Source organism: Terrapene carolina, unplaced genomic scaffold (genome assembly GCF_002925995.2).
Source record: "Terrapene carolina triunguis isolate 2854851 unplaced genomic scaffold, T_m_triunguis-2.0 Scaffold89, whole genome shotgun sequence".
NCBI classification, from domain to species: Eukaryota; Metazoa; Chordata; order Testudines; family Emydidae; genus Terrapene; species Terrapene triunguis.
In genome coordinates this window covers 1349541-1374338 of record NW_020664440.1, presented here as the reverse complement: position 1 = coordinate 1374338, position 24798 = coordinate 1349541, and the positions used below count along the sequence as shown (strand labels likewise).

General features: G+C 42.8%; 1 protein-coding gene across 1 annotated transcript in view; it reads left to right on the top strand.

The window, feature by feature from the left end:
• The window catches only part of FHIT (fragile histidine triad diadenosine triphosphatase), a 594110-nt gene that overhangs the window by 556567 nt on the left and 12745 nt on the right, over positions 1-24798 (top strand). Inside the window, exon 5 of the mRNA XM_029911215.1 lies at positions 24593-24702. Coding sequence (XP_029767075.1) covers positions 24593-24694 — 102 coding nt within the window. The 3' untranslated portion in view covers positions 24695-24702. The remainder of the gene's footprint in view (positions 1-24592; positions 24703-24798) is intronic.

Below are 24798 nucleotides of genomic sequence, written 5' to 3'. Positions count from 1 at the left end.
AATGTACCTGGGAAGTACTTAGACATTAGAGGTAGTGACATCTGATCTTATATGACTGATACATAATGCACATGGAATGTTATAGCAGTATTTCGTATTTTACTGCAGCTGTTTATTTCAATCCTCTACTTGTGTAGAGGTCGATAGCTGCACACAGGCCTGACAATGAATTCTATTTTCCTTTGTGCACCATCAGTTAACTCACAGTGCTTATCGTTCAGATCTTCAAGAATGATACTCATCAGTCCTTTTTCTAATTGAAAGTGTTCAGCTGATGACCACTGTTTAAAACTGCAGGCTCTGAAGAATGGAAAGCAAATTGTAAAATTTGTTAATTTTACAATCCCTCTAAGCCTTTGGGGTACTGCATAACAGATCATTTCCTAGCAATAATGATGTGAAAAATGTAAGACCTTTTTGGTTCCTACATACATCTAAGAAATACAGAGTCAGTGTAAAAAAAAACGTTAATTGGTTTGAGATATTAGCAGGAAACGATTTGCCTGAATTTGTAGAATCAACAAAGTAAGGTACCTCAGCTATTAAACTTGGGAAGGGATTGTATATTTCAGTAATGCAGTTACCCATGTGTGAAATACAGAAAAATGTTAATTGAGGTAGACTTGTGAAGTGAAATTAGTTACAAGAGGACTGTAGATGAGCAAAGGGATTTTTACACTATTGTACCTCAGCCATACTTTGAGGTTAATTCATTAAAGATAATTGGAATGTTAAATTGTTTCCTAAAAAGAGAAGCTGCTTCAGTGTTGTAACAGTATAAGCCCGATTGAATCCCATGCTTATCAGTAATATTTAGAGTCATGATGTACTTATATAAATACCAAACCACCCTGATTACCCCATCGAAGGCTGGTAACCTTGTTTCATGGTAAAAAAATGTCCTAGCCCTTATGTCATCTTGGTTGTTCACCAGTCAGCAAAGTGAGTGGGCGTCCTAGACTTCCCTCTTTCTGTAACTGTTAAATGTTTATTCAAAAGGGGTGCAGTTGCACAACTCTTCTGCGTATCTTAGCGGTCTGCACTTTGCTAATAACTTCACAACGAAGGTAACAATCCTCAGGGTGTATTTCTTGGAGGGTTTCCCAGAATAATGTTGCTTCTTCTTCGAGTGATGGCCCCTCTATGTATTCCAGTGGTGGGGGTGCACATGCGTGCTATGCACTGGAGCTGGCAGGTTTTTTGGCAGTGTCCATCGACCCGCACATGTGTCATGCATCAACTTGTGCTCCCAGCTGAAGTTAGACGAGGCCGTGCAGGCCGACGCTGCTCCAGGTCTCTCTCACCGCCGGCTGACCAGAGTCGGAACCCCGGTTCCTCTGCGCTCGTAGTGTTACTGCTAAGAGCGTGACTTAGTCCGTGGTTTACCAGTCCTTCTTCGTTGTTTCGTTTTCAGTGTAGATAGTTTACAGAGTGGTTGTAGTTTGTTGTTAGTTGGTTACAGACAGTTTCCCCGGTTGGGGTACGCTACCCCATTCCCTGCCACCGGGGAGCAGGCCCCACAATCCTGTCTTTCGTGCCCACGTTCCTTCTCTGTGAATGACAAGCCCCAGCGCTGTCTGTATTGCCGTAGGCAAGCGTATATCACTGCCTCTTGTGCAACCTGCAAGTCTCTCCCACCATGGCTGTGGGAGGCGCGAGAACCAGCTGCCATGGAAGTCCCTGGGGATCTTTCCATTGACCTCAGTGGGGTTGGTTTGCAAGCCAAGTGGCTCAGCCCTGGGTATTGGTGCCTTTGCAGTATGGAACCAGCCACAGCTGTGCGTCTCTAACCACATGAGCATTTGGGGGGCATAACCCCACTGGCTCACCCTCTTCCCCAGCCCAAGAGGCAGCATCACAGACAGTCCCACCGAGGCACTGTGGCAGGGCTGCTTTGACACTTCTGCAAAGGAGAGAGGTTCCTGCCCAGCAGAGCAGCTGGGACGTGCAGACCTACCCTGCACAGCTCTCCCAAATGGAGCCAGCAGCCAGGATTTAAGTTCTTGGCCCGTAGGTCCATTCCCCTCACTGCCCAAGCTGTACTTTTTGTTATGATATTGGGGACCTGCTCCTATTCCACATTCTACCCTCCCCCCATTGTTAAGAGCTTCCAAAGGAAGCCATTTGCAGTACACAACAAGCAGTTGTAGTGGGCCTACAAACCCCAGGAACTCTGCTCTGTGTCTTTGAGCGCCATCTACTTGCACTCTTTCTGCTAACAGTTTACCTATATACAAACAGAGAGCACTCCTGAGATTAGTGCAGTCTCAAGGGGCGTGACTGCCAAATGCTGGGACTGGGTGACAGGAGCTGGGTGACCTGATAATTGCCCTGTTCTGTTCATTCCCTTTGAAGCACCTGGCACTGGCCACAGACAGGATACTGGGCTAGATGGACCATTGGTCTGGTCCAGCATGGCCGTTCTTATGCACTTACGTTATAATCTCCGTAGTTCCTCGGGTTTAGGACTAGGATCTGCAGAGGATTGCATGGGGAGGTGCAGCTCTTGCAGGAGCTTCAAGAACCCCACCTCCTGAGCAGTCCAGCGCTGTGCTCAGCTCCCTTGCAGCAGGAATAGATGGCCTCTACTTTGTGCCCCAGGCCGGACTCTCTGCAGGATCTCTCAGCCCTGTGCAGAGCCTTTTCACTGGACCTTCTGGGGCTTATTGTCCTTAGTCAGCCACATAGCCTCATTTCTATTCATGCCCGATTGCCTCATCTATGCGAGTGGGAAGGGTAGTTGCTTATGGACTATTGTTATTAATAGCTGGCTGACTTGTGTTGTGATCTGAGTCTTACACGGGTGACATGGGCATAACCATTTATTTATCAAGCTCCTACTGGGATTCTTTTTTAATTGTCCTATCATTTATGTCTGCAAAGGACCGTTAGACCACAGAGCCCGACAATCATGAATTAGGGTGGAACATAATATTCATGTTGTCATCCAGAAAAAAAACAAAGCTAAGCAGGACATTTTTTCCCCATGGAAGTGGAGCCTAGGTAGAGTCTATGGGTGGGGATGGAGAGTCATTTTTTTGTAGATCAGGATCCCAACTAAAATCAAGGCCCAGTGTCAGATTTCTTTTACTTTATTTATTAAAGATGACATAAGTCTTCTCAGCATATATTTAGCCTTGCATATTTAATATGCCCAGCTGCCCTGCTTTCGTTTACAAAGGCTGATCTTTCTATGCTTTAAATGAATGTTTGCCAGGTCTAGTGCATGTTATCACTGATTTATTGCCTCCTGGCTGCATACTGGTGCCAACAGGCATATAATTAGAATAACTCAGGCTGGGGATCTGTGAACAGTGTAAGTACTTTTATAATTAACCATTAGCCACTGTAGTTTTGTGTTTGAATGTGTGCTTGGTTTCCACGAGGAGATTTCAACTTTCTTTCATCAGTAACACATTTTTTTCTCTATGTGTAAATACATGTAAGCTTTGCATTTCAGATCTGATCTCTGCCTATGTTAATTTATTTGATGACTTCTCAGAAATAAACTGATTTTGATTTTAGGGAAACCTTTCACATCACAAAAACAAATTGCCAAGCCCCTCAAATGGAGAAAAACCGAAAAAGAAAGTGTTAGAAACAAGTTATCAGACTTGACTAAGCTGGCAACATAATCTGCAAATTCTGTGCATACTGTTATGATATCTGAAACATAATTATCAAACTTAAGTTAATTAGACTAATGCTTAGAAAATCTGGCATGGCAGATTGTGGCAAGTAATTATATATACTGATTAAAAGATGTAACACAGAGTGAGCAGAGTCAAAGGAAAACTCCACTTGACACAGCCAGTGAACAGACACAATTAAGAAGTCAACTCTATGAACACCGACAAAGATACTGAACTTTGTGGAAGGTTATGGGCAACATGCCATTACCCAGGGGAACAGATTTTATGTACCATCAGTAAAATGTTGTTCTTTTTTTAATAAAAAGCTAAACTACAATTTCCTAACTGAAATATATGATGACTCATTTGTTTTTGCATTATGATTGGTTGAGATGAGTACAAGGACTTGTGCAAATAACAATTTGACACGAGAATACTAACTATGTATACTGTATATTGTAAGCAGGGGGTTGTTTTTTGTTTCGTTTTGTATTTTGAGTGATTCACAGGATATCCTGTGGCAGTATGAAAAACAAAGCTATTAAAATGGTGTCCTTTACAATTTCAGCACCTCCAATTAAATGTATTAATAGTTGTAGGTGAAAATGGATGACAGCGGTTTGCTTGCCTTTGTGCATCTCAGTAGAGAGTCGGGATAACCTATAGAAGCAGAAACAAATTACGATCTCCAGTTTGTCAGAAGACTGGAAAAAAACATTTGTGAGAATGGCTTGAGGAGACATACCCCTTTCCAACAAGCTGCTCTGCATGGATCTGCCCAGCTACTGATCAAAGCCCCACTGAAATTAATGAGATCGTTTGTGTTCTCCACAAAGAGTAAGGGTGGTGTAATCTAACCCTAACCATAATCAATTCCCTATTAGTGAGACCACAGGTGGAAACCTGAAAATTCCTTGACTGGCATTTTCAGGGCAATGAAACAAACCCATCTTATACATTCCGATGGCTTTTGGGAACCTGACTTTTAATTCACAAATATTAGTGGTGAGCTTTTGGGTTAACCGAGAAACTCCACTCATCTGAGCATGTGCATTATTCACATCTAATGCAAATTTGTCTGAACTCTGTTAACCTCAGCTGCTCCTAAGGAATGGACAAACTGGTTAAAATAAAAACTGAATCAAGACTGAACCTGGATCAAACTATTCTGAGATTCAGGAAAGTGTGGGTAAATTTCCCCCCACCAATTTTTTTCATCATCACATCGCATGTGCACTACCTGGTTCTGTCTTCAATTACTGCATGAAAAGTTGCTCTCATGGTATTCTCCAACCTGATTCGCTATAGGGAGTAGCAAAACCTTACAAGAAAGTATGTTCAAATGACATTTGCAACCGTATGTTACAGTTCCAAGATGTCTGTGTGAAAGAGTATCTTAATTTGTGTGTTGTGCGGCTTTAATAATTAATAATTTTTAAAGTGCTTTGATAGCCTCAGACAGTAGTCTCTATAAAGGTGTAAATAATTATTGCATAATTATTTTTAATATATTTGTACTTGTCCTGAAATAGTAGGATTGTGTTGGTGGATACAGGCATGGATATGGGAACTGGGTTTACTATAGCAGTTTAATACAACTTGCAATATTTTTAATCAAAATCCCTTCTCCTTTGTAGATTTCATCCTTAATTAATTGTAACAAGTGCACAGGCATAATTATTTCTCCTCAAATCCACAGGTCCTTTACAAAGGTCAATTGCAGAACATTAGAGCCTCGGACTATGTGGTCCTCTACGCTACTCATTGTGGGCGGAACTCTGGTCTCCCCCAAACCCCAAATAAAAGGGTTTGCAAAGAGGCCCAGTATCAGGGCTTTGCTGAGAAGACAATGGAATCCTCCCCTCAAGGGGAAGGCAGGGTGTGATTTCCCTCCCCCTCCTCCCCCATCCAGCCATGCCAAAGCAACTGCTACAGCCCATGCAAGTTTCACCCCAGTGCGGACTACAGGTTTTGGCCCATAATCTTCACCATCTTTCTCAGTCTACTTAGTATAGTTCTGTGATGAGAGCTGCAAAAGCATCAATGAGCTAAAACCATTCCAAGCGAATGAAAGGACAAGCTGATACCTGGAGCAAGAAACTTAATCCTTTGCCCTCTTGTGGAGCACTTGTTGTTAGCTTACACTGAGATGTGCATGAATAGCACTGGATTGTATGCTGCTGCAAGTTAAAACGGTCATCATGACAATTCAAAGAGTGTTAAAGCCCCTGGGAAGACCGCATGAAAGGCCAATAGTATATACATGTTCCCACTTCATTTTGGACAAAATCCTGCCTAGGCAGTCTGGATATTGGGGGGAAAGGCACTAAATATCATTGCTTGTCCAGTTGCACTCACATTGCACCAGAGCAAAATCCCCTGTTCAGACACCTTAATGCAGCACCCATTGGAATCAATGGAAATGCCACCATTGAGTTTAGGAGGGTGTTGGATCAGGGCTCTATTGGGCTGGGAGAAGGGTCTAGCTAACATCTGTTGCTGCAAGTCCCCAAGGGGCTCGGGTGGTGGGCATGGTCTGCAGGCACTGGGGTTTGGTGAATGTACACATGGAAAGACGTGGGTTTTGCTGTTCCTCAGTGGAGCAATAATAAGTTGTTCCCCACCACAGTTCCTCTTCACTTCTGCTGATCTAGGCCTTCCTGCCATACTATAATAGGGCAAGACAGGGAGCCCTTGCATGGCTCATAACCTCTGTCTCCATCCTCACCTCGCGCCATGGTTAGTGCTGTAAGCAGGATTCTGTGCCTCTTCTGCAATGGAAAGTGAATTTTTAAAGGTTTGTGCCATAAGCGAAGACATTAGTCAGACATTCATGTAGCATCTTTTCAGAAAACTTGGTGCAGAGTTAACTTTCAAGGCACTATTCAACCAACCGGCAAGAACTCTGGAGTCTCCAACTTGTAATACAGCTCACACTTCCATAGCTCTAGTGCCATGCAGTACCCTGCTTCATGTCAGGAAAGGCAATATAAGCCATTGCTAGTTTTTATATGTATTGAAGATATTGAGGATACTTTAATTAATGTTTCATGAGCTGAGTTTGCAGACTTTGGGGCATTTGTCTTTGATAGAACTTATCTGGCTGGGATGACACCAGGTCAGCGTATCATCAACAGATTCTTAATGCTACTTGTATTTTAGGATTTCTTTCATTTTTCACAGCTAGAGTAAATGTCATCCATATTGGCAGATTCTAATGGGAACTTTGAGAGACTAATTTTTAAACAAATACACAAGACCTTCTTTGAAATAGTTTGTTCTCCCGACAGTGTGTCCCCGGTATGTCAGCAGCAATTACAAGGTTAGACATCCCTTAAGATGATAGAAAAGGTCGTAATGTTGTCTTTCCAAGCGTGGTGCTTCTGTGAAATATTCATGGTATTACTCGGGTATTGGGATTGGATTTAATGTTTCATTGCATTGCCATCTGTTTTTGTGTTGTTGGTTTCTTCCCCAGGTGGGAGCGGAGGAGCATTTAGGGAGTGAGAAGTGAGGCATACATAAGCATTCAGAGCAGATATAAACAAAGTAAATGAGCATTGAATCTGCAAAAGCAAAATAGTTTGTTGTCAAACTATTTTCTTTTCAATGTTTAAAGTCTTTTTGACAAAAATCTGCCTTCAGGCATATAGATCATCTCCAGTGCATACTTTCTGCAGCATCCTGAAAGGCTATGAAGCTACATTAAAAGAGCCTTTCTGTATGATCTCTAAGGTTCACCCATAAACACAGTCTAGGCATTGAAGCAAAGTGTTCCTCCCTGCGACTGATGGCATTATCAAGTTTAGAGGCTATGTTTGTCAGCATTTTCCAGAGTCTCATGGTGGCTCAATAAGGGAGGCTTTTGCATCATCATCATCATCATGTTCCCATTACGCCTCTGGCGTTTAGGGCAGTGACGAAGCTCCTCCACTCCTATCTGTTTCTGGCAAGTCTTTCAATGGTTCCCCAGCTGTGCCACACATTTTTCAGCTCAGCTTCCACAGCTCTTCACCATGTTGTTTTCAGGCGGCCTCATTGTTGCTTTGCTACTCTAGTGATGGAATCAGTTTCCATCCGAAGCACATGGCCAATCCATCTCCAGTGCCTCCTGGCAATGATGGTGCTCATATCTTCTTGGCTGCACTATGTCCCTAGATCTTGGTTTGAGATTGTTCTGGGCCAAAAGATACGAAGGATTTCCTGAGGCAGGTTGTATGGAATGAAGACATGGACATGTCATACTTTGACTTTCTCATTCCCCAGCATTCTGCACTATAAAGTAATGTTGAAAGTACGCAGCTCTGATAAATCTTGAGTTTTGTTTTGGTGTCGTATTTTGATGATTTCCAGACTGTATTTAAGCTCCTGAATGGACACTCTTCTCATCCCTTGAAGACCTGGACTTCGCAGATGATGTCGCTCTCCTATTACACCCAACACCATATACAAAAAAAAACAACTCGACTCAACACATTCAGCCAGCAAATTGGACTGAAAATCAACCGCAATAAGACAGATATCATGACCTTTAGTATTGCCTCACCATCACCAGTACGGCTACAGGATCATGTTCTCACCAATGTAGAAACATTCACGTACTTGGGCAGCACCATCAGCCAGGATGTTGGAACAAGCCAGGACATCCAGAACAAAATCAGTAAAGCCAGGCTGTTGCATATATAAAGCTAAATCCTGAGAGGTGAAGCAAAGCTTTGCTGCATGTGAAAATGTCCCAGGCGGAGGGGTGGACTCCTCAGCCCCAACCGGCTAGGATGGCTGCATAGCAGGGCCCTGGCTGCATTTGACAGGATGTGGGAGGGGAGTACCTGACACACGGCTCCAATACAGCCGCTCCCAAGTGGGATTCTGTGCCTGTGGCTCCCTGGCCTACCCACATTTCCCTTTCCTCGTGGGGAGTGAGCTGTGGAGTCGTGCCACGGAGATCTCCACAGAGCGCATGGCATATCTCATTCTCTGCTATGGGCTTTCCACTGTGCCTCAGATTCACAGCTTTCCATTGTGGCTTTCTGCCCACAGTACCCCAGGATTTGGCTCCCGATATTTTACTGGGATTTCTGATAGCCCTTTTTGATTGTCACATCTTCAATATTTCCCTCTGATCACTGCTGATTTAAATGTCATGACATTTTAAATGACTAATTATAACAAAACTGTATATAAAACATTATGTTGCCAAATAAATGTAGCCTTATTTTACAAATTGAGTGTTATTCCTACATCTCTCTCTGCCTACTCATAAAACCCCATCAGCATAGTCTCTGAGTCTAGCTGATCAGCGTGTCTGTGACCAGGAGTGTAGACTGGTTGGTTCATTTGCTGTGTAGTGGTAGATACTATGAAGGAAACAAACTGAATCAACTTCTCCAACACAAATGTGTCTTCTTTGCCATGTGATGAATCTTACTGAGTTTGTGGCTAATCTTTGCCCAGCCTAAGTTTAATATATGAAGTTCTGATTCTGGGAAGCCCTGTGTAGGTAACTAGACCAGATCACTTCAGTACAGAAACCTAAGGATTGGTCACACTGTCCGAGTGGCATGGAACATTACTCTGCCTATGCAGACAGCTCAAGTTGCCAGCACTGCTTCTTTGGAAGAGCGCTATTTTCCATTGAGTAATGCATGCACACGGACAAAGTTTTTGAATCATTGTGCTTGGTTCAATGGCTGTTATTGACTGAAAACAGAATTCTTCCAGAACAGCAGTGTTGATCAGCGGCCTCTGTAAACAGGATAATAGTCCATCCAACGTCATTGCCCGTCTGGCTGCCGTTTCCTACCCGCGTCCCTCCCAACGTTTCTCAAGCATCCAGCCATCTCTCATGAACACGTATTACTGGGGAAGTTCCACATCTCCGAATGTGGACTCAGCTCTCTCTGACCTTCTCTTCCCAGATGTGTAGAGGGATGACCTGAAAAAGAGCTCTGTATAAGCTTGAAAGCTTGGCTCTTTCACCAACAGAAGTTGATCCAATAAAAGATATTCCTTCACCCAACCTCTCTCTCTAAAAGGATAGAGGTGTTTGAAACAGAATGAGCTAGCCAGGAGGATAATGAGCAGCTCAGTTTCCTTTAATCCCTGTTGAAAAAGTATCCAAACACAATGCACAATCTCCCCTAGACACGTACTGTACTGTAGATAACACGCCGCCAAGTGTTTGGCAGGCTTGGCCTTGCCCCATGGACATTATGTCAAGTATCTCCCTTACATTGTGTTCTGTTTCCTGGAATTTCATCTCACTTTCAGCCAAACTGGAATTCTGTCAAGATCTGGGATATGTAATGATCCTCAGGATGCAAGCTACATATTTTACTGAACATCATAAATGAAAAGACTGTGCCGTATATACAGCTCCATTCCTCATGTCTTGTTTACGAGTCTTTAATACTTTCAAAAGCAATTCTTTTAGGGCATTTTGCTTTAGTTCAGTGGCTGGGTTTTCTGATCACATTCAGATACAGTATTGCTGTGAAACACATTTCTGAGAGTTAGAAACTTCAGCCCCAACCAGCTGAAGAAGACTCTACAGATGGCTACAAAACACCCTAGAGGTCCTGACTGAGTAAAGTGCATAAACATGTGCTAAAGTCTATGTATGTGCTTAAAGTTAAGTATGTGTGTAAGTGCTTTGCTGAATAGGAATGCAATTTCTCATGTTTTCAGAGTTAAGCATGTGTTTAAGGCCATATTCCAAAACATCAAAGAGAAGAAAATAAAAACTGTAATCATTACAGCAAAGAGTCAATGCAAAAAGTAACTCCCTACAAACACAGGATTGATACACAGTTTATTCCAGTGAAGTGATAGGGATAATATCAGTGTAGGTGAGATAGTGAAGACATTGTCCTTTTCATAAAGATGTGCTGAAATAATGGGGAAAAGTCTCCAGTAGACAGTGGCAAACTGTAATATTTTATGAAATGCTGATAATTTTTTGGGGGCTCCTTAGCTGTTCACCCTGGTTCCTGTCAATCGAACACCAGCAAGAAGAAGATACCTGAAAACTGTATTTCTCTTAATGCTTTTGCATTACATCCCACTAAAAGTCCTGTTGTAAATGACATAGAATCCTACACAAAACCAGCAGATTGGGAATTCACAGGATGCCAATATTTCTTCTGAAATATAGAATTATAGAGTTAGAAGGGACCACAAGGGTCATCTAGTCCAGTGGGTCTCAACCAGGGGTGCACGTACCCCGGGGGATACGCAGAGGTCTTCCAGAAGGTACATCAACTCATCTGGATATTTGCCTAGTTTTGCAACAGGCTACATAAAAAGCACTAGCGAAGTCAGTACAAACTAAAATTTCATACAGACAATGAGTTTATACTGCTTTATATATTATATGCTGAAATGTAAGTACAATATTTATTAGGGCTGTCAAACAATTAAAAAATTAATCACGATTAATCACAAGATTAAAATAAATCATGATTGATCGCAGTTTTAATCTCACTGTTAAACAATAATAGAATACCATTTATTTAAATATTTTTGGATGTTTTCTCCATTTTCAAATATATAGATTTCAATTACAACACAGAATACAAAGTGTACAGTGCTCACTTTATATTGTTATTTTTTATTACAAATATTTGCACCTTAAAAAAGATTTAAAAAAATATTTTTCAGTTCATCTCATACAAGTACTGTAGTGCAATCTCTTTATCGTGAAAGTGCAACTTACAAATGTAGAATTATTATATTTTTACATAACTGCACTCAAAAATAAAACAATGTAAAACTTTAGAGCCTACAAGTTCACATTTGTAAGTTGTAAATTGCACTTTTACGATAAAGAGATTGCACTACAGTACTTCTATGAGGTGAACTGAAAAATACTGTTTCTTTTGTTTATCTTTTTTACAGTGGAAATATTTGTAATAAAAGAATAATATAAAGTCAGCACTGTACACTTTGTATTCTGTGTTGTAATTGAAATCAATATATTTGAAAATGTAGAAAAACATCCAAAATATTTATAATACATTTAAATTGGTATTCTATTAGTTTAACAGTCCGATTAAAACTGTGATTAATTGTAATTAATTGAGTTTTTTTAATTGAGTTAATTTGTTTTGAGTTAATCGCTTGAGTTAACTGCGATTAATTGACAGCCCTAATATTTATATTCAAATTGATTTATAATAATATGGTAAAAATGAGAAAGTAAGCAATTTTTCAGTAATAGTGATTCAGTAATTTTTCAGTGAGGTGAAACTTGGGGGTACACAAGACAAATCAGACTCCTGAAAGGGGTACAGTCATCTGGAATGGTTGAGAGACACTGATCTAGTCTAACCCCCTGCCAAGATGCAAGATTTGTTGTGTCTAAACCATCCAAATGGCCCCCAGTGGGCTGAAAACAGAGCCCAGGATGGGGTGGCGCTCAGCGTCCCAGCCATGTCCTGTTTTCCCTGTTATGCTGTCGGGCTTGGTGGGAAGGAAGGTGTCATAAGAGCTCCTTTATTGGTGCTACGCCAGGGAAGGATCCCCCACCGATCCCCTCTGAGCCAGAGGCACAGCTTTTAGGGCCCGGTTGCCTTCACACTAGGGCACAAGGCAGCTGTAGCGTGCCAGTGAACTCCCTCCTCATTTGAGTGCAGTCTACTATGGAGCACAAAAATGCTTTACAGTCCGTTGATGTAGAAGTGGAACTTTTAACACACACACACACACACACACACATGCACCCCGGCATATAAAAATCTGACTGTACAATATCCTTTTGCAGTTTGTGCCTCCATGGGGGCATTTGGCTGGAAGAGACACACACTGGAATCCCAAGACATGATTGTGCTAGCACAGCCAATTGAGTAGTAAGTAATATCTGATCCAAGTTGTGGGACTGGCAAAGGCTCAGATCTTTCTTTGGCTACCGGCTTGACAATATAGTATTATAATATATAATTGGCTAAGCAATCGAGTTTTGTTATAATACAGTAGTTTGACATAATTAGTTTCCAGTGCTCTGATTTTTCTTGTATTTAAATACTTTGGTGGTTATAAATTCTTAAGCATCAACACTACATATTCATTGAGAAGAGGAACATTGCTAATTAATAGAAAAGCTATTTTCAGCACTTTTAGCTAGAAAGCAACATTAAAGACTTCTGCTTTTCTTCCAAGGGCGTTGCATTAGTTGAAGACACCTTAATGTAGTCAACACTCAAAGCCGCCTCCAGACCTAGAGCCAGGATCACAATAGCCTGCTGCGTTGTGAATTGAGAATTTCCCCCTGTAAAGGGCAAGACACAGAAGTTCCACAATGTGACTGTATTATAAAACAATACTGTGCTCCCCGTAAGGCTAGCAGTAGAAAAACAGAAACCATTCTGCAGCACTAACAACTTTAATAAAATGACATAAAGCACAGCTGTGAGCATCCTCACACGGGGAGACATGAGTGAGAAAACGAACCCTTTTCACAAACAGAAATATTCAAAAAGCTTCGCTGTTTACAAGTAATCAGAACTGACAGTCAGAGTTTATTGGTGGAAGAGCATTTTCTGCTTGAGGTGAAAAAAGAGGATAATTTATCAGGAAACCCAAGAAGTCAGACATCAGAAATGATCTGATTGAGGAAGGGCATACCTTAGCAATAGTGCGTTTATTTGTTCTGCAAGGCAAGGAGATGTAGTAGGTTGGTCAACAAGAGTCTTAGTGCTTGAAGAATGTTGAACAGACACAGTGTGTAATTTCCCCAGCAACTGTGATTTGAGAATTGTGTAATATGTGCTTCAGTGCTGGCCCAGAATTACAAAAAGAGTTTATAATGTAATAGAGTTGGCTACAATCAATGTCCGGTTTCTTTTTGCATTCTGTTCCCTCCTTTGAGAGGATATAACTCAGCCATGCTAATTTGTTCTCTTATCTATTTTATTATGTTTTATTATGTTTTCCTTTCTGAGCCATTCCACTAAACGCTAAGCATACCAAAACCTGATCTTTTCTCTGCGTTCACATAGCTTTGGATTACTGAGTGTTACAGCTGGACAAGCCTCTATCTGGAGTGGTGCCTTTGTTACCTTTCTCTTATGGAAATAGATGAATTATTGATACTTCCAAAAGATACACTACAATACAAAGAAGCCTTTAGAGGACAGCATATCGCTGCATAATGCAACATCTGTGCATTGGTGCTACACTTCCCTGCACAGCTTTCTGCAATCCCTTGCCACTAGCTGTCCAGGACTTGTCCTATAGAAGTAATTATTAGTAGTATGTCTTGAGTTACTACTTCCTGCGCCAATGCTGGTCGGAACTCTGTTCTGAAGAGAACACTTAGTTCTACTTGGAGCATGAAGACGGAGGAAACGTTCTTTCTTTATTGGTATTTGTGAACTCTGATCCTAGCAGGTTAACCCTGGATGCCTCAATGGGTATTTCTAGCTACTTGGTGGTTTTATAGCTCCCTGCTCTTTCTCTTTCCCACGCTAAAGGGGATATATATTTCTACTCTCCACTTGCTCAGCTCATCAAGTGCCAAGTTGCTAGGATTAAAATTCCCTCAGTGACGTGAGGACTCTGTTCCTCCCCAGGACCCTCACCTCACAAAGCATCTGTGAAGAACTTGTCCTCTATTGCACTGAGTCCAAGGTAGTGAAGTGGTCGCTCATCATCCTCCAGCCACTACTCATCAGAGCTTGCCCCAGCCAATCATAATGTTGACTCACACAGAGCTCTGCTTTCCCTGGCGCTGCGAGCAGCCCTGCTCATCTCCGTTCAGAATGCTGCTGCAAGATCATTCGCTGAGCCCACCGCTTTGATCATCACACCCCCTTCTTTGAATCCCTGTTCTGGCAGTAGAGAATATTGCATCAAACACAAGCGGCACTTTCAAGACCCTTCACAGTCAATCCCCTCCGTACCTATCACCTCTCCTTCAGTATCAAACTCTTGATGCTCACCTCCCAGTGGCACATGGGGTCAGCCTCCATCGCCTGCTTGTTACATTTTCAAACAGGCTTCGTCATGCTTTCTCCCAGACTGCCCCTCGTGCTTGGGAGGAGCTCTCCACAAACATCTGCTGTTTGTACAGCACCAAGCACAATAGGGTCCTGAACCGTGACTATTGTGCCTAGGCACTAGGATACTATAACTAATAATCAGAGGGGTAGCCGTGTTAGTCTGGATCTGTAAAAAGCAACAAAGAGTCCTGTGGCACCTTATAGACTAACAGACATATTGGAGCATAAGCTTTCGTGGATGAATACCCACTTCGTCAGAGGCATGTCTAATAATAATATTGTGCTCTTGCAAAATGTACGTGTCTCGTCTTGGTCCCTGAAGGATACTGGACAGACGCTGTATGTCATTTACTTAGCAATGGTGAGTTAAAGATTGTGTAATATCTCAGGGAGGCTGAGTGGTAAATGACGTTCCTTTTCAGTATACATTGACTACCCCTCACTTGAAACGGGCAATTTTCCAACACAATCAGGAGCTCAGAAGTTTGGTTTCAGTAGAGAATATGGAACCCAAAATCTTTAATTGGATTTAATGTTGCCCTGAATGCTTTTCTCTAAACCCACTAACTATACGAAGTCATTTATAGAAAAAAATTACATTCTTTTTGGCTGCAGCACCTTAACATTAAGCAATGTGTAAATATTACCCTCATAACCTTAGGGAAGGGAACTAAGGTATAAGGGGAAAAGATGTAAGAATCATTTCAGGTAGATAAAGTGGGATGACTCCAGATAAAATATTTTCCCCCAAAAGCTTTGCAGAAATAGAATCCCCTTATATAAAATCTCTGGCTTCAGTGTGTCCTACATTTGAATATCTCTATGCGCGTAAGGACTTTAGCTCAAGTTCTCCATCTTTATTTGGTCTGAGCAGAAGAAAACACTAGCCTCAGACAGCAGCTATTTTCACTTTTACCTTTGAGCAGCGCCTGGGAGCAAGGGAGGGTGGAAAGCTTTGCTTTTATTGCATGACAGATGTTTATTAGAATGAGCTTAGATGCACCATTGGGATTTGCATTTGTGTCTAAATATGAACACTCTTCAAAATGTGTCTTCACAACAGAGTCTCTCTAGGAAATGTGTACTGGCTGTTAAGCTAGATTCATACTTGAACTCAAAATCAATCTCATTTAAGCTGAAATGTGTATTTTTTCCTGGCCTGAAAATTAGCCTTTCAAGATGGCAGAGTCCCCTGAAAACTCCTAACAAATAATCCACAACTTTGGCGGGTGCTCTCTCTCGTCAGGATCCTGTGCCCCTTTGGACACAAAAAGTAACTTCACGACTGTGAGGTGCATTGTAGATTCTAAGCGGTCAATTCGCAGAGTCTGGCTCCTGTGAGAATGTAAGCTTTGGATGTAGCATGCTGATGAAACCGCATAAGGAATGTGGCTTCCCGAAACTGGACATCCAGATCCCCTAGGCATCTTTGAACATCTCTGCCTTTGGCCATCCTTACGATGACGTACATGACTAAGAGGCTTTGTGATCGTAATGCCTGTCCAAGCTCAGAAATGACTGTCACTGTAACCCATGACTCAGCTCTCAGGGACACTCTGCTGCTAGTTATGGCTATTGTATATTCGAGTGCTGTTGAATGTTAGAGTCAGAATTAAATAATGGGTGAAATGGAACATGTGCAAATTGAACAGTGGATGAAGTCAGCGGTGGACAAACAGGTCAGTCAATGGTTTATTGGACCGTGCCTGTTGCAGCCGAAGAAAGAAAGGCACGGTTTTACTCTCTCTCTCTCTCTCTATCGATATCTATATTTGTAACTGTTAGTACAGCCCAGCACAGCAGCACGGGGAAAAGGCTCCCTGGAGCCTGTGGAAGTTATGGCAGCCTCCCAAGGTTGCCCTGTGAGCCATAGTAATGCCTGGAACAACTTGCCGAATCTGTACTGGAAGCCAAGATATTTGAGTCGGTTGGGTTAGAGGGCAAAGGCTGAGAATCCATTGCTACCCTGTTATAGCCATTTTAACCTTCCATCAGAGATTGATTAGTTTTAAAGGTTACCAGTTGTGCAGCTAAATAAAACCCCTCTCTCTTTTGTCAACTTTGAGAAACCATTTTGGACTCTGATTTCCATTTAGAAAACACAGTGTTTTTAGCAAACAAGAAAAAAGCCATTTTCAGTGTTTGTGGATTCCCAGTATATATAGGGTATGTGATTGAGTTATAGGAATCAAAAACACTATTAAAATGTACTTCCGTTTATTCTGCAACCCAGATTAAATCTGTCCTGATGAACCAGAATCTGAATTCACCCTTAAATCTTGACTAAATAATAGCATCCTGGAAAGAGAGAGCAGAGGCTAAACAATTTACTTTAACACTGTCTCTTGCTATTTAAACCAAAGCAAAAAGAAAACCAATTTGGTTGGGAGGGGGGCAGGTGTCATGGTACCCATGAGGAAGATGGCTGCCTAGTCCCAGACCGCCTCACTCTCCAAGTATCCATTCACCTGTAATAATTACTTTCCGAGAAAACTGGCAATAGTTTCTGTCATAAAAGATTAACTAATCCCCTGGAAAAATGTCAAACCGTTGACTATGGATTCCAACGAAAAACTGAGAAGCAACAAAAGACTTAAGCCCGAATCACCTCAAACGATGGGGAGAACTCAAGGCCACAGCAGAGCCTACCTCAGGATGTAGTCACACTGAAAAAATTCCTCACAGCCCAACTGGATTCAATCTCAGAAGATATACGTGGCCTCTCTTAAGATGTATGTGATGTAAAATCCTGAATGGCTCCCTTGGAAAATGAGCTACAAGACACTGCCATTGAAACCAGTGAAATTAAAAAAGGAACTGCCTCCTTAAAGCTTAGGCGGGACACAGTGGAAGAAAAACAGGATCACTTCGAAAACAGATCTCAAAGAAACAGCCTTCGCCTCTTGGGCATTGCTGATGGTCTCAAGGAGAAGGATATTATCAGCGTTCTTGAGAAGCTGCTCCCTGACACATTTAAAATGGACCCCCAGCTGTCCCCATTAGATATTGAAAGGGCTCAGCGAATGCCTGGTACTCGAAGACAGGAGTCTGACAAGCCCAGACCCATCATCTGCAAGCTGCTGAAGTTCAATAATAAAGTCATGTTAATGAATGCTGCCAGAAAAGCTGAAACCCTTACGTACAAAGGCCACAAAATTTCTCTTTTTCGTGTCTTCTCAGCTAAGCTTAACAACAAGAGGGCTGCGTTCAATGGCATAAAGCAAATCCTCAGGGGGGCCAATGTCAGATACAGCAGCAAGTACCCATCCACCTTCACTCTGTGTAGCAGGCTCCACAAGATTTTGCAAACCCCCCTGCGAAGCGTGGCAGACGCTTCGAAGACTTTGGTGCAAAATTTTGTTTCACAGTTGATTCAGTCGTCTCTAACTTCATGCAAGAAAATAAGCACTCAGTGACTTCAGATACCATCCTTTGGGAAGCTCTGAAAGCTACTGTAAGAGGTGAATGCCACAATAAATATGAATTTCAGCAGGGCCCCTGGGATAGGTGGCTTTGCAAAACATTTTGTAATCAGCTATCGTCTATCCTTTCCAGGGTCTTCATTGAAACATCCTGAACAGGAGCCATGGCACATGACATAAGAACTGCTTTGATTACTTTAATATTAAAGAGGAACAAAGATGGTCGCAACTGTGGTGACGTCGGCCCCATTATCTTTATTGAACACAGATTGAAAAATAATTGCAAAAATGTTAGCGACGTAACGGGACGTCATCCTCCCATCAAGTGTACACAAAGGTCAGGCCGGTTTCATTAAAGGAAGATGGGCTGCTGATAATACAAGAAAAATTTCTCACTTGATCCAGCAAGCTCAGATGTCAGATATTCCCTCCATAGCTCTTAACTCTAGATGCAGAGAAGGCCTTTGTTAGGGCTGAATGGCCTTATCTCCGGCTCCGGCTTATCTCCGGCTCGAAGGAACTGGCTTTTGGGGAGGTTTAAGTTGGATATTAGGAAAAACTTTTTCACTAGGAGGGTGGTGAAGTACTGGAATGGGTTACCTAGGGAGGTGGTGGAATCGCCTTCCTTAGAGGTTTTTAAGGTCAGGCTTGACAAAACCCTGGCTGGGATGATTTAGTTGGGAATTGGTCCTGCTTTGAGCAGGGGGTTGGACTAGATGACCTCCCGAGGTCCCTTCCAACCCTTATATTCTATGATTCTATGATCTAATGGCTGTCCTAAGAGCATTTGGATTAGGACCAATGTTCCTGAACTGAGTCAATGTATTATACAACTCTCTCCTCACTTTGCTATCAACTAATGGGATTAGTTCTCCCACATTTCAAGAAGAAAGAGGGAAGCAACGGGGTTTTCCCTTCTCCCCTTCTTTTTAATCTGTCTCTTGAACCCCTGGCAATGTATGCCAGCACTCAGCCATGGAAGGTGTGACTGTAAATGGGAAAGAATACAAAATCAGTTTATATGCTGATGACATTTTTGTACTATTGAGGAATCCATCCTCCTCAAGCCCATCATTACTGAATGTAGCTGACATTTTTGGAGAGATCTCTGGTTTTCGCATTAACTGAAATAAATCACAAGCAATGGATATATCCAAATGCCCAGGTCCTTCTCAGTTTCAGCATTTTCCATTGCAAATAAGCAACAAAAATAACTTATTTGGGTGTAAAGTTTTGTCCTGTTCTTCCCAAAATTGTTTCTATAAATATGGACTGTATAGGAAAAGAAAATTCCAAGGATGTAGAGAGGTGGTGTCTCCTCCCTCTATCTTGATTGGGGAGAATAGAAATAGCCAAAAGGAATATCTGCCCAAGAATGACTTGTATCATTAGCCTATTGCCTTTCAAGGTCTGTCCTTTGCTCTTTTCTCAAAGGAATAGGCTTATTATGCAATTTATATGGGATAAAAAACAACCACACTTGTCATGCAAGACCCTTAAAAAATTCTGGGCAACTGGAGGTATGGGGTTGTCAGATTTGTATCTGTATTATCGAGCATTTCAATGTGTCCTATTGTAAGGTGGTCCACTCCAGTAGCTCTATATGCACACCAGCTGGGTTTGAGGTAGAAAAAAAGCTTAGCTAGGCCATTTGGTTCCCTCTCTTCTTTTATATACCTTAAGAGGCTACCTATACCTGTAAGGAAAAATCCAATCTTTGCATCTACATGGGCCATCCTGCAATGCATTAAGATGGAGACAGCATCCGATCTTACTAATTCTCTTCTCATACCTCTATGGGATAACCCTGTCTCAGGATCAAGGCCAGCTCCACATTTAAGGCAATTTGGATAGAAAAAGGATGAACAACAACTAAAAATATAATGCAAGATGATAGACTGGCCTCCTTCAAACACGTGTAGAACAAATATCAGCTACAGCTGTCTCAGAGTTCCTTCTTTCAGTGGCTATGCCCAAGGATTGACTGCAGGTTAGGGGACAACTGGCCCATTCCAACATTCTCACCTCTAGAAAAACATGTTAAGAAATATGGAAACAAAAGTCACTTTGTAGGAATTACTTATAGGTGGCTTAGTGCTTTGCATCACCGTCTCTATCTCAGACTCAGAGAATATGGGGAAAAGAACATGACTTTACTGTCACAACAGAAACATGGGAGGATATCTGGTGTAATGTGAAAGAGCCTTCAAGTTCTTTATCCTTGTGAGTCTTCCAGAACAAGGTATTAAACAGGTACTACTGGACTCCAGAACATTGTTTAATGCTAGATTGGCAGCACACAGCGAATGCTGGAGATGCAAACAGCCACATGCCAACTTTCACACATCCTCTACAGCTATCAAAAAGTGCATGTGTTCTGAAACACCGTATTGCTCTCTCAACAACTTTGTCGCTATCTCTCCTTCTCCAAGCTTGTGTATTTTAGAAGTGCTGGACGAGTCGGTGTTAGAAATGGATTGCAGTAACTATTTTAGTGGCCAAAAGAGATATTTTGTGAAAATGGAAATCTGCAATTCCTCCCTCATACACAGACTGGCTTAGTGAGCAATCTACTACTGCATTAATGGAAAAAAGGACTCTGTCTAATAGAAATCTTGGGAAAAAATATGAGGCTGTCTGGTCACGCATGAAACTATTGCATACTTTTTCAGTTTAGTATATAGTTGTCCCCAGCACTCATAGGTTGTGTTCTCACTTATTTATCACTTTAATAATTGATACCCTTAGGGTGACCAGATGTCCCAATTTGATAGGGATAGTCCCGATTTGGGGGGCTTTTTCTTATATATGCACCTATTACCCCCTACCCCCATCCCGATTTTTTATACTTGCTATCTGGTCACCCTAGATACCCTGCATGATCGCTAAGGGTTCAGGTTTGTTGGTTTGTTTTTTGTTTTGTTTTTTTTCTTTTCCAAGTAATGAAGGTTGAATTTTGTTACTTATACGCTATTTTCATCTTTGGCGTGTATTTATATAGATTTTGTTTCATTATGTGTTTGTATTTTATAGAAAACAATAAAAATAAGAATTTGATAAGGGAAACAGACATGGCCCTCGCTACGTATAACCTGCGGCTCTCATTGCTTTCCCTGATCCACCCGTGATGCCACCTCAATGCCCCATTCATCTACTTCTCAGCAAAACATCTTTGAGCTTCCTTCTGGGCCACCCCCGTCTTTGTGTAACCCTTTCCTGAGCTGGCCCACTAAGCCACGGCCTTCTCCTCACTGGTGTCTCTCCAGCCTCTTCTCAAAGCCTACCAGAAATTAGCCAGCTCAGACTCTTAGCCCTGCTGTGCCGTACAGCAGCCTGTGCTGAGTAACCACATGATCCTCTCAATGTTAACCTTCCCCTTGTCACAGTGACCCTTGGCCTGCCTGTCCCCAACGCTAGAGCTGGTCCGAACATTTTCAACTACATTTCATTTTGCCAAAATGTATTGTTTTGTCAGAGCCAGAACATTTCATGGTACTGGCTTCAGCGACATCTTGTACCCTACAGCCAGGTGGCCAGGGCACCAGTGTGGGATGTGGGGGATCCAGGTTCAAGTCCTTGCTCTGCCTGATCCAGAGCTTTTCCATCCCAGGTCCCTCTGACTCAGGCAGCGCAGTGGCCCAAGCCAGGCTCTCCCACACCCCATGCTGGTGCCCTCCTCACCAGGACACACACTCAGGTTTCAATCCCCAAATGGACGTTTTGACACAAGGTTGTTTTCATGACCGTGTCTGAAGGGGTCTGGTTTCATTCCAGTGCAGAACGAAAACAGATTTAGAAACCTCTGAAGTTGCCACAAAAGGGAGTTGTCGTCCTCTGGTCAGCTCTCGCCAACCCCTGCGTGCTGACTTGTGACCCGGCCCTGCGTCACGACTGCCAGGAGCTTGTAGCTCCTTGCGGGAGAGAAGAGGACTCGTGTGAGGTGCCTCGCACACATTTCACTGCTCCGCCGTATAATCAAATTACTTGGGCACGACGAGTGTAATTCTGGCGGTGGCGGAATACATCGGAGCTATGCCACTATCTTTGCAGGGGCCAGGGTTCCACTCGTGGTGTGTAGTGGGGACGAGGAAGAACATGTGCCCCAACTGCTGGTGGTTTCTGATTTCCTCTCTGGCTCCTACGCCTCCCTGCCACATTTCCAGTTTACTGCGTGGCTGCTTTCAACTCGTGTCCATCCACCAGCTGCACGAGCCATGACTCCTTCCTCCCCTCCTTGCCCTGTCCCCCCTCCAGCTCCTAATGGGTAGGCAGGTCCCAGAGGAAAGTTTCTGGTGCAGACTTTTTTCACAGTTCTTTCTCCTAACCCCACCTGGTTCAGTGTCTCACTGGACAGCTGGGAGTGCAGAAGGGTAGCCAGGAGGCAGGCAGTGCCCTGAGTGGCTGGGAGACAGTGGTGGTAATGGAAGAATCTAGATTCTCTCTCCCTCTTAGGTAGCAGTGGATTCAAGGGAGTAAGAGAAAAGGGCAACTGCTCAGGGCCTGGGAGAGGGCACTGACAAGGGGAAAGTCTGCTCAGGTCCTGGAGGCGACCGCGGGAGAGAAGTGGCTCAGGACCACAACAGGGGGCCAGGGCAGAGAGAGGAAGATGCTGCTCAGGACTTCTGGCAATGGGAGAAGGGGTGTCATCAGACAAAAGGGACCATGGAGGGGGCAGCCTGAGGTGTGTGAATGAGATTCCAAGAAGAAATGAGCTTCTCCATATGACACATTTGCACCATTAGTAGCTTTGGGGGCTTTAAGACTGATTGCAGGTGTCTCGTAAATTCTTTCTAGGCTACAGCTAATTACCCTCTATGAAACACAGGAAACCAAGACTGTTACCCTAATAACCCCAGACACCTTCACATGCCACCATTTGAAGATGCAGCCTCATGATTATTGGCATTCGTTTAAAGACACTTAACATCCAGGCTTCTCTTTGATGCAAGTCCTGGAGGCAGAAAGGATCTAGGTTGACAACATAAGCAATGTACCTTCCCCTGGTTTTTATACCTTTCTTTCTAATCCTGTGAAATTGTTACGAGATGGATTTATAACGTACCTACAGCTCATATAAAAAATGAAAATTAGTTCTCTACTAGTGGAACAGTAATACACTTTAATTTGCCTACAGCTATTGTATCTGCCTTGATATGGAAGGTAATAGCAGAATATGAAATCTGTGTAGCAGAATGTAACACTGCCTAGGACTTTAGCTGGCAGAAGAATTCTGAGCAGGAGAAATATAGCACAAATAAAAGTATTTGTGGGTTGGATATATGCTAATAATCCTAGTTTATTGCTAAACACGCCATATATGGCAATGCAGTTTGCTTGGCAAATGTAACATTGTTTTCATCTCTGCTCTTAACTGCTTCATTTTCAGGAATAACGTTTGTTCATGAGTAAGAGGTGCAAATTCATTATTTTCTGCAACTGGCTGTGACAACAACAAAAAAAGTTGATATTGTAATGTTCTTCTTTGGAAGCACTGATGCGATGAATATGCTCTGCACCGCGTTCTGTACCTAGACACATTAAAAATCTGCAATACTTCGGAGCCAAAATAAGGATTTAATGTGAATGTTTTTGATTTGTCTTCCATCCTCAGTAATAATTCTCTTTGTATGATCAGTGGCAGCTATTTTTGAGGCTACATATGTGTGACTAGCCAGTGAAATGAGGTTTTACCACTAAGTCTGACTGTCTCTCCTCCAACGCTGAGTCCAGGACAGTGTTTCAAATGGCCACATCAGCAATGAGCGCCCTTAGCACTCACTGTGCAGTACACAGCACTTCATTGTATGCCTATCTGCCAAGCCCTATGCAAAGGTTCAGTAATTCACATGCGTACGATTATCCCCATTCGGATGGGCAACTGAAATACAGAGTGGTTAAAGGCAAAGCCGAGGTTTTGTGCCTGGGACGGGGTGTATGTATCCCGCTTTTGGCATGGGGTGGGTGGGGATGAGAAAAAGTGCCTGTATTGAAAAGTGCCTGAATAAACCATTGGTCCTCTGTAGCACGTTGGCAGCTGGGCCTCTCTCTGCAGGAAGGTTTGGGGCCGGGGCCACACCAGCCCGCATGGTGAAGCAAAAACCAGAGGGAAATTTAGCATAAAATTCCTATAAAATGTCATAGCGGTTGCCGCCAGCACAGCTCCCTCCAAAACACTCAACTGTCATCCCAATCCATCAATTACCCCCACATTCACAGTCACTGTTAATTATCCCATTCCTGACCTGCCTCACTCCAGAGAGTTGATTAATACCTGCTCTTCCCCTCACAAATTAACATCACTGCCAGTCCCTCCCACCCTCAGAATCGAGCAGGACTTCCCCTTCACCATACAGAATCCATCCGTGCTCACCCTCGACCTCCATACTACTCTCTCCCTTGCCCCACATCCGTTGATACCATTCACGGCCTAGCTCAGAGTCCATCCATACCACACACGCCCGCTCCCATGGCGGTTCTGACAGGGGAAGAATTGGGAGACCATGAACTAACTCTGCTCTTTGTTTTGTGTTTTCCTACTAAGCTGGAGCGTCACGACAAAGGAGAAGAGGACACCCCTGTGAAGTGGAGGTCTGAGGATGAAATGGCAGCCGAAGCGGCAGGCCTGAGGAAATATTTTCAGTGAAATCCGAGGTAAAGGTTCCTAAGAGACGATACAGATTGATTGATTTATGCAGCACCCAGAACGAGCATCATAGGGTACGTCTACATTGTGAGAAAAGACTCCCG